Raw genomic sequence first — 15,209 nt, 5'->3', positions numbered from 1 at the left:
TTGAAACTCGTTTTCAAAGCACGCGGCAGCGCTCCACAAGCAGCCGACGCCGCCGCTGAGACCACGTGATCCTGCCAAACACGTCACGCCGACGGTGGCGCCGGCGTTTCCAGTGGTGGGCCTCGCGCCCAATAATATCATAATTATAAACTATGCTGGTTAAAAATGCGTTCCAACTTGTTTAAAGAAAAAGATAATTTGTGTGCTGTTTTTTTTTCGAATACGTTTAACACCATCATCATTATTTTCATGGCGGGCTCCTTGCCGCGTTGTGGAGAAGTGGTAAACTACGTGGATTCTGACGTATGGCCTCCGAAACTTGGCTCGTATCTCTCCACTAAAAGGCTTTTTTTCATCTAGCCACCGTCCGTAGCTGAGCATGAAAACAAAAAGAAGGCATTGTGGCCAGGCGAGGTGCAGCGCGTCGTGTGCGAGTTTCGGAAAGGTGCGGGCGTCACGGTGAATAACGGCGAGAAGCGAACGCATTTGTGTGCAATCCGCGAAAGCAAAGACAGCGATCGCCTGGCGAAGTGGCCCCCCCGACGAGATGGGCCATCGGGCGATGTCGCCGCGTGCCGACGCCACACAAACTCCGACGAGGTGGGTAAACAAGGCCCGTGTCGTGCTTTTTCCTCTTTGAGCGGGGCCCGCTAGGCCTACCCCGGCCGAGTCCGGCGGGCATATCCAGTTACGTTTTGAACGAGCTCCAGAAGTCGTGCCCTCCGCTCGATGAAACAATTCGCCGTCGCGGCTACACCGTGCTACGTCGTACTACGGCGCAGTATTTGTGGTCGCTCGCGCTCGACCCAGTTTTCAGCCAAACCCACTTGTGCCGGCCGGCCTCGCTCAATTATTTCTCCAGCGCCCGTTCATTTTCCGAGGCCGCCCGACGCGTCTGAACAGCCGATATCGCAGCCTTCGAGAGGTTGGCGCTAAATGGCGACGCTTCCTGGTCTCTTTTTAACCTTGAAGCGTTACTTGCGTTTTCGCGAGAGCATCGGCCAGAGCGCTTGATGTGTCTTTCGGCTGGCCTGCGTCGTTCTACAAAGTAGGCCGCACTTCCTTGGTTCGCCGAATAAAGCAGCCGAGCTTTTGACGCGAACATTCGTGTTGCGTTTGCTTCGAGCATTCAATCCGACCCCGCAACCCCGTTGTGGCGTGCTTACAAATCCGTTGCGAAGCTGAGCGTTTCGTTCCTCCATTCGTGCGGTGTTTTCTTCGCATCAGAAGTGATCAGACGCATTGGACTCGTTGCGCGGCTCGGTGCCCTAATAATTGGTGCAGGCGCACATATCTATTCGATAACCTTGTGTCACACATCATGGTACTTGGAGGCGCAAAACACACAAGAACAACTAGACAAGACGAGCGCTGTCCTGTGTAGTTCTTGTGTATTTGTGTGTTTTGCGCTTCCAAGTACCTTCATGGATCAGTACAAACTCGCCCAACTTTCCGTTCTTAGACTAAACACGAGATGGTGTTGACAGTTCCACTGGGTCTAGGCTCTGCAGAGGGGCACAGCAGACGAAAAAGCACAAGAAACACAAAACGAACTTTTCGTGTGTTGTGCACCTTTGCAGTGCATCAGTACCCCTCAGTGTGCTGTCACAGGATAGGCTGCATAATGCACCACCCTCTCCCCGAAAGAACAACAAACATCGCCCCATTTCTTCTTTTCAAATTCAAACTCGGACATTTTCAATATAAATGTGACAGCACATCTGTGTTCACTGTTCGTGATAGTATTGCATTGCTTAAACAGTCGATTAAAGGAGCGCGGCATTGTGTAACACTTTATTGCAGTCACGGTAATATGAATTGTAACGTTACATGCATGCACATAGTATTACACATCTTGTCACTGTGCAAGGAGTATGTGAGAAACATTTAAACAAACTTGTCTTTTGGATTTTCTAGTGTTTGAGAGGGAAGTATGTTTACCTAAAGTACACACTTGAATACAGAATTCTTGAAGCATGCCACTTTTCAAAAGACCATTGTAAGTTATAGCACATAAAGTGTACTTGTTGATATGAGTGCTCATTTGGGCCAGTTGGTACATGTCCACAGAAAACGAGAGACAGCGCGTGACTCTCCTGCAGTGTATTTTCTAGTCAGTTGGGCACTGTTCTACCCTGTGCCTTTATCAGCGTTTAGTCCGTCTCTCTCTCCTGTGCATGTTTGGGCCTGATGTGGCTACTTGCCGGTTCCAGACACCCTTTTCATAATTGAAAATTATCCTTGAACAGGTAATGTTGACTAGTGGACTTGGCTTGTTCCTCGTTCTAGTGAGGGTGCCACTTTGCTACGCAAAGAAAAGAAAAAGAAAACGAGCATACAACCTCAAGCATCAGTGGCACAGGAATGCAGCAAGACAAGGAAGTTAATCAACTATGTCGGTGTTTGAGAGCTGGTACAGACTCTATAACGTAGACACATGTGCGCATACATCTGTTCATACAACATACGTTTAAAATGCGTTTGCCCATATTACGTTATTACACACTCGAACTATTTAACGACTGTGTAAACTTCTGTACAAATGTATGGAGAACAGCTATGCTGACAAAGATGTGCAGGAAATTCTTGCACAGAAGAAAGTGATACAGTGCATTGCTAACATGTTGTATAGGGGGTATGCACTTGACATCATCCGCGAGGAGCGCTAGCAGCGGGGTCGCCATTTTGACGGTCCGCGCACTCGCCGCACGCGAAAAAAAACTCGCTGCATGCGCTGTGCCCAAGATCGGCACTGCACAAATGACTAGAGACATCCGGAGCACCTTCTGCACGCCGACGCGTGGACAGCACGGACGGCGTGTACGAACGGACCTCTAAGATGGCGCGGCGATGGTGTTGCCGCCTTGCGGATCAAGGCTCAGTGCATACACCCTATAGCCATCCTGCACAGATGATTAATTTTCTGCCATGAAGTTGTTAGTGTCACAATAATTTAAAAGCGTGACATTCGGGGGGGGGGGGGGGAGTTGCCCCTCCCCCCTCTCCAAAATTCTGATGAAGGGGGTGTTCTACCGAAAATAAATTTTAAAAAATAGGTGTTTTTCAAGGCCTTGAGCAAATGCTCCCCTCCCCCGAAAAAAATTCCTGGCTATGGGCCTGGGTGTTACACGGCTGTGCGAAACTTGATGAATAAAGCATTTTTATCTGTCGTAAAATGTTTTCGCAAGTATCTTTCTGTTTTGAACATGCTACTGAGGCATTTCACAACATAAAAAAGTTTGGCAATTTTTGAACAATTTTTCATAATTTAATCGGCACTTACGGGGTTGAAAACAAAACGCTGTTAGTATGGCAACAAGAATTTCATGACAACCAGTCACTAGCTTTCAATTTCCCATACCTTTTGCAGAAATATCAAGAGGATGGGATTTGTTTCATTATGTTTGCTATTATTCTACATGTTATCTACAAATCTATGAGTATGCTTTCTTGTGTGCAGACACTTGCCTTTGCTGGCGTAAATCACAGGGGGGTTCTGACCATCCTTGAGCTCAGGTTAGGGAGGACACCCCTTGCAAGAGTCTCCCCTCGAGATTTAGCTTTCAAACATCGTATATTTGGATTGCTTGACAATTAAGTATAGTGCATGTAACTTTTTTTAATGCCTGTTTATCTTGTAGTGTGCACCTGTGTTCAATACCCCTCAGCTGCTTGAGACTATGAAACCGCAACTGCCGCTGATCCGGTTTCAGAGAAGTCTCAATAGAACAATCCAATTGAGCGATCTGGCAACCCATGCTCATTTTTTGATCAATTGTGTACCCATTTTTCAAGATGAAAACTTGTGGCAATAAAAAAAAATTTTTTAATTTTTTATATGTTAACCCACCCCTTAAAGGGACACTAAAGGCAAATATTAAGTCGACGTTGATAGTTGAAATAGCGGTCCAGAAACCTCGTAGCGCTGCTTTTGTGCCAAGGAAGTGCTTATTTTGAAATAAAATCACGTTTTTAGTGGTCCGCATCGCGTTAGCACGCTTCAAATCTACCGCCTGAAAATACGACTCTCATACGTCACTGCTGCTGTGCCCAACGTTGCCCGCTTTTACTGCGCGGCCGCCGACACTAGCAGCAGCCGAGCGGAAGTAGCGGGACCCACAGTAGCAACAACGGCGCTGCGGCAAAGACTTGCTCGGATGGGCACATTCAAAGCCGTCACCGAGTTGCGGTTGGTCTCGTAATCCTCAGTACGAAAGTGCAGCGAGCACACACGCAGAGGTTTTGACTGTTTAGCACACTGGCGCAATGGCATGACACTAAGCCACTTCGAGCGTAAGGGTTCATTCCGCGGCACCCAGTGAAAAGACACACCGGTTTCCTTGCTGCAGCACTGGCGTTGTGCACCATTCGGGCATCCGGCAATATCACACGCATGCGGCATTTTGTCGAACTTTCTGTCAGAGCGACTTTCACGAGCGCGCAAAACACGCACGGCAGTACGCGATCCCGAAACTACCACTGAGACGGGCGAGGCACAGCTCGGAGAAAACGGAACCTTTGAACCACGTGCGCCGTTCCCCATGGCAACGCCACGGAGGTTTTGTTTTCCATTAATCAAGCGGAAACGAACAAACAGCATTTTATTACGTCTTTTGATGCTCGGAATGTTCTTTTTTTACTGCTGCTAGTTTGATTACTAGTGATTTATTGTAGGCCGACTTCCCTACGTCATCGGGATCACTTCGAAAATGTCCCATTTATATTGTTTTGGTATAATAACATAGATTTAATCAATGTAGATAAGGTATTAGGCCAACATGAAACAAGGAAGTTTTTTTTTTTTCCTCGAGCCTGTAGGCAGACATGTCACCGCCCCGTTTTAAAGGGGACGCTCATAGCATCCATCCATCCATCCATTTAGCTTAATTTCTCGGTAAGTAGGGCGCTGCTGTTGATAATATTGCCGTTTTAGAAGTTGTCATACATTGGGCTTTCACTCTGACATAAATTGTTATTTGCCTTTAGTGTCCCTTTAAGTAATACTCCCTCGAGGGGTCTTTAAGGAAAATAAAGTTATGTTATGTTATGTTATTTTTCAATTTTATTTCGAGGCATGATATGGATTTTTTAATAGCAAAGCTGTTTAAGCTCACTGTAATTTGTCTGTCAGAAACAGAAATTATCATCATCATGAACCGGTACACACACTCTACATCCTCTTCAGCTTCGCTCCCAGAACACGTGCATCGATTTCTCCAGCGTGGCCTGTAATAACCCTGATGGGTGAGAGAACAAGTATGGAAAGAAAGAGATTAATTCTTGGCGGAAAAAAAATTTTCACAAGGCGGGATTTGAACCCGCGTACCCTCGATTCGAAGGCGAGCGTCCTAACAACTCGGCTATCCAGGCACGCTAGCAGAGCATACCATAGCTTTGTATAGTATAGTGTAGCAAGGGGGTGGGAAAAGGAAGTGATGGTGAGGAGGAGGGAAAGGAGGAGTGGAGAGAGTAAACCTTGGAACAGAAAGAATGAGAGAGAGAGAAAAGGATAGAAAGGAGGAGGAAGCAAGAGAAAGAGAGGGATGAAAGAAAGTAAAAAAAAGAGGGAAATAAATAAATTAGTGAAATAAATAAACAGTGAAATTTCATCTCGAATCGAATAGTGCCGAATAGTGGCCAAAAATATCGAATATCGAATAGTATATTTACACGAAATGTGTACCGCCAGTTACGGCACGACAAAGGAAAAATCAGGACGCTACGGCGTGCTGGCAGCTTCGTTACGCACTTGTTCAGGAGTGGCTTTTGCTTCAGCTTTTATGGGCGTGCAATTGCGTGTTCATAGAAGAGCCGCCATTCCTAACCTCCTAACAGAGGGGGGTACGGTAGCTAGTTTTCTTTCCCTATGGTCGCGCAATACGGCTCGTCTGATAACGGTAATGTTGTGCTTCATCGCCATGTGTGCTTCGGGCCCAAAAGTCTTCGGGCGCCCGTTCACAGCACCGTATTAACTGCGCGCCGGAATGATGTGATTTTCTGAACTAAGGGTGCGGTGCGGCAGTGGCGACTGCCCAGCGTGAACAAATTTTTACATGCAAAGCCAATCACCGAGGGTTTCGCAAGCCATAGACAGGTCGTTTTACGGCGCTTGTGGGCATATGCGACCGAACTAAGCAAGAAGTCCGTGCCTTCGTTTCTGGAGCGATGTTGTGAAGGACTTGACAGTTTTCTCACGTGTTTTTCTACGTGCGGTAATGACATAGTCTCCTTTCAGATCAACATGCGCTCGCTTTTGAACCAGGATGTCAGTAGAAGTTCAACGAACGGCGACGTTATTGTTAGCTTTAGCCACCCCACCCTAACCAAGTTGCACCATTGGCCTTTGTCGCATTTTAGATATTCGTCTTGTCGAATTATTTGAAACTTCGAATACTAGCTATTCGAATTTGAAACTCGAATATTCGCACACCCCTAAAATAAATAGAAATAAACAGAGAAAGAAAGAAAAAACAGAAAAGACGAAGAAAGAAAATGAAAATTTGCAAGGCTTAGCAAACAGCAAAAGCCAGGACTACATAGGTGACCATCAACTCTGCTGTCTCTTCAGCATTGTGCCTCCAGTGCAAGCTATGCTAAATTTTTATATAAATAAAAATAAAATCTATATTTATCAAAACAAAATGGCCACCGTGGCAAGATGTGTGTCCCCACTTGTGGTTTTCCTGGATTTACACCTCTGCTTTCATTCATTCACTTGTTTATGTCCATGAACAGCTCTAGGCCTTACTAAGGGTGCAGTTTCGTTACACAAAGAACAATAAAAAAAGCAAGCATAAAATCTGAAACAACAGTGGTACAGGAATGCAGCAAGAAAAAAATAAAAGGAAATTAATCAAGTACACAGTGATGTGGTAGTTGCGCCAGTTGTGCCCAGAGGTTCAACCTGCTACATTTTGGCAAGAATCTCATAACTTTTGCTGAGCGTGCACCAAGGTGTCGTTTTTGCGGCCTTTCGGAGAAAAGGAATATGGCAGGCAATCAGTATAACTAATTTATCAATCAAGATTTTGAGTATGTGCACAAGGTTTTTGCCAGCGTCGTACTATGTGTCTGTAGTTGGGTACAAATACAGACACACTTTTCAAGTGACCGCTTCCTGTCACGGGATGGAAACCGCGACTTTTGGTTCAGCAGCTGAGCACCATAACCACTGTGGCAGCAAGCGCAGAAATCGGACAGAAAACAAATACTAGCGCTGGATGTGGAAAAAATCATAATTCAAGTGTCTGAAAAGTGCACATACAGAAATTGCACGCCAGCATCAGTTTACAACAGCCAGCCACCGGAGATCTCATCAAGGACACAGCCCGCATGCTTCAAAGCACCCAGATGCAAAACATTGAGATCATTCGAGAATGGCAACGTGGCGCCATTACATTGCCAGTGTGCACACTGAGACAGCCATGAGAATGTACGAGAAGGTTCTGCCTCCTTCCTTGGCATCCTGGATGTTCTGGATGGGCTTCTCTAATCAAAAACTCCAGAACCGAGGCAGAAGCCAATATAAGCTTGTGAAGAAGCGCACTGTCGGAGAGTCGTTCGAAAACAGCCATCCCGACGGTGGAAGGAGGGCGCTAAAGAGGAATTACTGACTGGAATCAAGCATTGGGGAATATCAAAAAGATTTCAACTTCTTCGGCATCCACATGCGTGTGCTTGTAGCTTGTACTGAAGTGCTATTTCATTAATGTAACCACTCTGAGAATTTACTGTGTTGTAACCAGCCAAGTGTGCATGTGCTGGAATATTTGGAACTGCCAGAATAGAGAATATACAGGTATCTATGTTTTTGTCAACTCTGAGCTCTGACTCTGTTTGTACAAAGACTGGGCACTTGAGAAAGTGGCCACTTTGTGCTCCGCTTGTGAACTCTGTGCGCCATGTATGACTACGAAGTTTGGCTGAGCTGTTCACATCCGTGTTTGGTGTCCATAGAATGCGTTTTGTCACCAAGCCAGGTTCTGGACCACTTTAAATAATTTTATGCCTATTTATGTAGCCTTTAATAAAGTGTTCAGTGTTCTTTACCACGACTTGCGTTGTTTGACAGAATTCACTTATCGTTGGTAACGAGCCCTACGTGCATGGGGAAGTTGGAGTTGCTCTCTCTCTTCTTTTTTTCTTTTTTGCTGGTTCAGTTATAACGATAGCAGTATAACAATTGAATTTTCTGGCTTTGTCAATATCATTATAATTGGATAGCACTATATATACACACATTGTAAAGCCAGTATTCCTAAAGGCCAGTCCCTGGCTGAAACATTGAACTAAATGTTCTTGTTCTCATGTGTGTGTGTGCACGCACACTTGTAACCCTTTATCAATTAGCAGGTCCAAGAAAAGCTTTGCTTGTTTATGTCGGAAAATGAGCACTTGTGAAAACCCAAATGAGCTTGCAGCGTTTTATTTATTTATTTTACTTATTTCAATACTACACCATTCTGATGATACAGTTAGAGAAGGTAAAGGACATTCACAAGAAATAATGTAACTACATTTAAAAGTAGGAGGGTGACCTGTGCTGCCTCTGCTTGAGTGAAAATGATACACTTTACGAAATACCGTTTGCATGCACACAAACAAGATTATGGCTTATGAGTAAACACAGTCAAAATAAACCGGTAATTCTGTCCCAAAAGGATTGGTACATCAGTGTTTGTCTTGGCAAAACATTCCACTCTGCTACTTGCTAGAGAAATGGCAATTTCTGGTATTTCAGGGTTGGATCTGCTTTCAGTCAGTGTGCTTCGCTGGAAGAATACTCTGTGTCATGAAGGCTGAGTTTCCGTTTTTTTTTTTTTTTCAAGACTGACATGATGAGGTAGGATGAACGTATAGACAAGATAAATCTGAGTGCTTTGTTGCGAGGTGGTCCGCTAATAGAGCAAGAGTTCATGATAGACAACCAGACCCTTGAATCACTAGAAGAGTATGTCTATCCACCTAGGTCAGATGTTTACAGGGGAGCCCACCACCTAAGAAAAAAAGTATGGGTCGTTGGTGCATACGGCGGGCATTCTCAGCTCCGGTCCAGTAACTTACCACTGTCACTAAAGCAGAAACTGTTCAACCATTGTATTTTGCCAGTTAAGGTAAGGTGCAGAAACCTGGAGAATCACAAAGAAACTTGAAAAAAAGCTAAGGAGCACATGGCACGCAGTGGAATAAAAAATGATGGGAGTAATTTTAAGAGACGGGACGGCAGCAGAGTCAATCAGAGAACAAACGGGGGTAGACGATATCCTATACTCGTGGATAACTTTTCTTGGGAAGGGAAAGCTACGGGGTGGAGCTTCTGCGCACTTACTCCTATGCAAAGTAGTCTGGTTTAAGGTATGTATTTGGGCTGGTTGGTTCATGATCAACTGTAGAAAACAGCGCTAAAAGACGGTACGAAGAAAGGAGACAAACCACTGCGCTGACTAACAACCAAATGTGTTTTATTCTTCCAGTCCGCATGTATATACTCCGCCACAATCTCAAGGAAACAGAAAAGCGAAAAAAAAAAAAAAAGATGATGATTAGCCTGCGCGGAGGCCAAAAAAATCCTCAATCGGACAGAAAAGTTAACTCCTTCGGAAGGAGGGAGATCGAGGGGAGGCTGACACATGCCTCTCCGCCGTTATAGATATGACACACTTCAGAAATGACACGCGCCTGTTTATCATGGTAGTTTGACAGGAATATTGAATCTTTAAAAGATGGCTGGCAACCGCATTCAGTACAGTAAAGAGACAGTTGACTATCTCTGGCTTGTTAATGGACGTTGTTGGCATGCTCGCGCATGCGGTCATTAGCGCACCGCCTCGTTTGACCAACATAGTAATGCCCGCAAGAAAGAGGTATCTTACAACACTATCACAACATTCAACATACTTCTGGCGATGCTTCTTGCTACATTTTTTCATCTTGATTTCTCGATTTACTTGCCGACACAGTCTACCAAGCTTATTTCTGGCAGAAAACAACAATCTAACGCCTGCCCTGCTGACCACTTTGTTAAGATTATGTGCCACCTTGTGCACATGCGGAATGACCACTACTTTTTTCTGCAGGTGTGTCACTGATTGAACAGCTGATGAGCACTTGCTTTTAAAACCAGATACGAGGCTTTCTGCAATGCTGGTCAAAAGCATTCTTGAGAAACCTGCAAGCTTCAGGCGTGCTACTTGAGAACAAAAACTCTCTTCGTCTTGGTGGTCACAGGACCTCTCTTTTAGCGCTGTTTTCCACAGTTAGTCTGGTTTAGTGCACGCTTCTTACCGCTTTGTGGAAAGTGATGCCTGTGCGACGTTAGCGTTGCATATCCTTTGCTTTGTCTGCTTAGACAGCAATTAGTTTGTCGCAAGTTTTTGAGGAGAGTAGACAGAAGGTGACGGATGCTCACCTTAAGACGCACACGCCATTTAGTCTATGAGGTGCACGTATAAGGTGCCGCAATCTCACACGTGCAAATACGCAAAATGACAACGCACTAAGTGAAACAAATTACTCATTGCTGTGTGCTTCCTTTCAAATAGCTTCCTGAAGAAAATTAAGTAATGTTTTCTTTCTCACATAGAAAACACGGATGCAGGTGTGGGACTGCATTGATAAATGGTAGCACTCACGCAATTTAACTTCGCAGCTTTATCAGAAAAGCGCGCAAACAGGCGGGACAAAGAAAGGTAACACAAAGCAGTGCTTGTGTTGTGTGATGTTTCTTCGTCCCATCCGTTTGTGCGCTGTATTTTTCTTATAATGTATTACTAACTAGGCCAACTTTCAGTCTTGCTTTTGTAGCCTTTGCTTCATTCCCAAGACTTTCTGTAAGTATAGTATACATTATGAGGGGAAAATGGGCTTAGACAGGTCGCAGGTTAACAGATGGTCAGCCGGAAGGGATGCCAAGAGATGGGAAGTGCGACTGAGAGCGGCAGGGTGGAACAATGAAATGACGAAGTTGGAAGGCATGAATTGGACCCCGCAGTGGACATGGCTGATGATGATGGTGATACTTTACGCAGGAGGGGCCAGTGATGCACTGCTGGCCAGGTTGCTGTGCGCTGGATCCCCCGACGCGGTCCTCGTGCCAGGCGCTGCGTCATGCGGTGGCCACCCTCACGCGGCTGGATGACTTCACCTCGGAGAAGATTGGCTCGGGCTTCTTCTCCGAGGTGTACAAGGTGACGCACCGCACCACGGGCCAGGTGTGCGTGCTCAAGATGAACACGTCGAGCAGCAACCGGCCCAACATGCTGCGCGAGGTGCAGCTGCTCAACCGGCTGTCGCACCGCAACATCCTGCGCTTCCTGGGCGTCTGCGTGCACCAGGGGCAGCTGCATGCCCTCACTGAGTACATCAACGGGGGAAGCCTCGAGCAGCTCATACAGCGCAGGTATAGCCTTTGTTGCACCCGCTCTGCAGCTAAAAATAAATAGTATTAAGGTATTACAAGGCCAATAAGGATAGGAGATATTGGGCATGGTAACGTGTAGTGCTAAGGCTTTGTCAGGGGGAACAGAACATCCTCGCATGAACCATTTATTCGGTTAAGGGTATTTGTGAATGAGATGATGATGCCATGTTCTCTAGACTAGAAAGATCGTGTTTAGGCCTCTGTCACAAACAGAACATGATGATGACAGCCTACAAATCTACAGTAAGACATAATAGCTATAGGTTAGAAATTAGTGTAATTCTTTGTAAATGTATTTTGAGAAGGGAATGAGTGAAACAAAATTACTCGTTGAGCAACAAAGTGATATTGTAAAAGGTAGCTTTTGAAGGTTGAGTTGGCCGTAATGGGCTAGGAAGTAAGCAGGGGCAAATGTTTTTTAAGGGGGAACTTGGAATTAGGTGTGAATGGTAGTTGAAGAATGAAAATTTGCGACAAACAGCATATGCAGAATTGCGTATAAATTTAAGGTGATGTCACACACTTCAGTGAGGCCCCGCCGATCTAACAATGGCGTTGTTCTTCAGCTGGCATTGCGGCGCGTCAGTATCTCTGGAGGCTGCTTTCTACGTGAACAGTTTTGCGCTTTCGATTGCGCTTCGGATGTGCTGCGTGTTTTCACCATGCCGACATGCTGTGTTGTCCAGCGACAAAGAGCACGGGACGTGTTCGTTGTCGTTGCAGTTGGAAGTTAGCGTCAGTCCGGTGTTCTTTCTCGGTCCTTGTGTTGTTTTACGCTACAATTTTCCCACAGAAGCCATGAACCAACTAGCCCAAGAAAACGTTTTGCTAGGTTACAGGAAATCCGAGACACCACGACATTTCTCCTGTGCCTAGGGTTACCAACTCTTCAATGAATGGAGTCGGGACGGGGGGTATTGTTTCTTTAGTGTTTCGACCTCTTCAGCTGGCTACGTGCTGTTCGCAACACTTCCTCTTGCTGGAGAATGTACCCGTAAAAGTTGTGGTGCTTTGCACAGAAGTTCAGCCAATGTATTTAAAGCCCTTCGCAGCCACCGCAACATTGCTTCGTGCATGCTATTCGTGAGAACTCCGTGTTCTTGAGCGTGTGTGTTGGATCACATAAAAATTTCTAACTGGACGGTCTGGAATAAATGCGAGACAGATAGCTGTCCCGACAGGGACGGCTCGGGACGCTGTATGAAAAGTCGGGACAGTCCCGCGAAATCCGAGACTGTTGGTAACCTATTTGTGACCCGCGTGACCCTGACCAGCGAGCGACGTGGGATCGCGCCATTCCTCGTGAAGACAAGAAACTGCCCGACATATCACGTGTGTGCAATATTCACTTTCATAAGGAAGACATCCTGAAGACTCACTCACATGGTCAATGGTAAGAATTAAGGTTGAAATCACCAGCGGAAAGGAGACTCAATCGTCGAAGGATGCGTCCCAATGACATTCCCGAACTTGCCTTGATTTGAGTGATTCTAAAAATTGTGCTGTAAATAATTTATTTACGGTTAATTAGTGCTGTTTTGATAAGGTTTAATGCTTGAGACTGCAAATAAATTGTGCCGTTTGTGTGCATCACACTATACATGCAATATCTGAAAACTTGTTTCATTGCATTGCATGCGTAAAATAAATACACTTTTTCTTTCTGTAGCAGGACTGAAATTGTGGCGTGCAGTACACACATGGCGATTGTACCACTCAGTCACTGCAAGTTACGACGGCCGCGATACAGAGTGAAAACTCCTCCCTTCAAAAAAAGGGAAAGTGAAGAATTATCGGAAAGAAAACAGCGCAAAAAAGACAGGAGCACCAGAAAAAGGAAGACACAAGCAACAGTGCTGATCCCACAACAAAGATTTATTCGTTAACGCCGCGCAATACTTGCACAGTCCAAGACGAAAAGAAGTACCAACGCATCCAAGCACCCATTTTAGCTAAAGAATTACGCTACGGGAATGCGCCTATATAGTTCGTTTCTTATAGCATAATGTATAGACTCATATGCTACCAAACATCAGTTATCGTGGGCTGTCTAGAAAGTCATAGCTTTACTGACTTTGCCTTACCGCTGCTAGATATTAGTCAGTTTTACGTTGCAGCGGCAGAGCAATGAAAAATCTCGATAGCACACAGCCGGCAATGTAAACAACGGAGCTCTTTCTGAACGGCTGCCCCGTCGTCTTCCCACTCAGACTAGGCGTTTTCATCTGCTAGCGGAAGCTTGTTGCGCTGCCAGCGCCACCAAACCGGAAGTTGGCCCGGCGCCGCCACTTGTTGACCGCCACTTAAGTCGACGCTGCACGTACAATCTCGCCGGCGTCCTTTGTTGCAGCATGAGTCACCGGTGCTGCTTTCATGACGTTGTCCAGCAAGGGGTTGGGAAACTCCAGGTGTTGTGTCTGCATGGGCAGGGTTGTTTATGCCGCAGACGAAACGGTCCCGGTGCAGTGAGTCTGGCTGGTCCCAAAAGGCGCAGGTACTTGCTAAACCTCTTAGCTCAGCGACAAACTGCCCGAGGCTCTCTCCTTCCCAGTGGCTCCAGTTGTTGAAACGGATCCACTCCATTAGTGTGGACGATGCCGAGCTGAAGTGCAAGCAAAGTGTGGTGAGCAGTCGCTCAGCGTCTTGGTATGCAGTGTGGCCAAGCAGGAGGTCAAGCAGGAGACTGAAGACTTGGGTCCCGCAGCTATCCAGGAAAATGTACCTCTGTTTCTCTTCTGGTGTGTCATTAGCTCGGAAAAATGTGAGGACTTGTCCCCGTAGATTCGCCAGGTAGACCGATCTCCCTCGAATGGCTCAAGCCTCCTGTATAGCGGCATGGTGGCAGGAATGGGGGGCGATGTTTCGCTGCTCTCTGTGAAGTGGGTCGATCCGTTGGCTGTTCTCGTCGCCAGTTCCATCCTCGTCGCCAGTGTCACGAGCTGCGCGGTGCTAAAATATCCACTGGCACCATCACCAGCCTGAAGGTCCATTGCTCAGGAAAGTTGCGGAGAAAAAGAACTGCTAAGAAGGAGGGTAAGAGCCAGTTGCCTGTACCTGCCTTGATACTAGGCGCTTCACTTAATTTATGGTGCGAATGATCGGATAGTGCTGTAACAACCTGTTTCAGGGGCCCCTTAAGCCTGCAGATGTGAAGAGTGCTTGACCACGCAGGTCGGAGCCGCTGTCGTGGGAGCTGCGGATGCGGCTGGCGCTGGACATAGCACGAGGCATGGCATACCTGCACTCGCGGGGCGTCTTCCACCGGGACCTGACCTCCAAGAACGTGCTCATCAAGCGCCAGCAGGAGGAAGAGGCTGCTCCGCCCACGCTGACGGCCGTGGTGGGGGACCTGGGGCTGGCCGAGCGCATCCCAGTGTCGGGCTGCCGTGACTTCCGACTACCCGTGGTTGGTTCCCCCTACTGGATGGCACCCGAGTGCCTGCATGGCTCCTGGTAATGGCCGCTTTTGTACATTGGAAATATTTAATCCTTTCCCTGTCACTGACTTACCAGTACGTTTTCATGTTTCGGCCCCATAGTGTCAATGACGTAGCAGTACATTCTCCATTGTGCGTTCAAAAATTCATGTTGAAGCACAAAGCTAGTGTGTTTCTACTGGTAGCACCTTCGGTCGAATTTTCTAGCTGCTCGTATTTTCATCCTGCGCTGTGTTGTTACGTATATTGAAGGGTACGGAGCAACCCCACCCTTCTTTGCCGTTGGGTGTGGTCGCTCTGTGCGCGCTACTCTCGGGCTGAGCCACCATGCAGCGCGTGTGCGAGTACGGGTA

General features: G+C 46.5%; 1 protein-coding gene across 1 annotated transcript in view; it reads left to right on the top strand.

Annotated features, from left to right (window-relative positions):
- The first annotated feature begins 363 nt into the window (after window positions 1-363).
- Window positions 364-15,209, top strand: part of LOC119406061 (dual specificity testis-specific protein kinase 1) — a 33,978-nt gene continuing 19,132 nt past the window's right edge. Inside the window, exons 1-3 of the mRNA XM_037672909.2 lie at window positions 364-600; window positions 11,028-11,398; window positions 14,591-14,872. Coding sequence (XP_037528837.1) covers window positions 11,040-11,398; window positions 14,591-14,872 — 641 coding nt within the window. The 5' untranslated portion in view covers window positions 364-600; window positions 11,028-11,039. The remainder of the gene's footprint in view (window positions 601-11,027; window positions 11,399-14,590; window positions 14,873-15,209) is intronic.

This window comes from Rhipicephalus sanguineus, chromosome 9 (assembly GCF_013339695.2).
Source record: "Rhipicephalus sanguineus isolate Rsan-2018 chromosome 9, BIME_Rsan_1.4, whole genome shotgun sequence".
NCBI lineage: Eukaryota > Metazoa > Arthropoda > Arachnida > Ixodida > Ixodidae > Rhipicephalus > Rhipicephalus sanguineus.
Note: the sequence above shows the minus strand (reverse complement) of the source record. Positions and strands in the feature narration are given on the sequence as shown.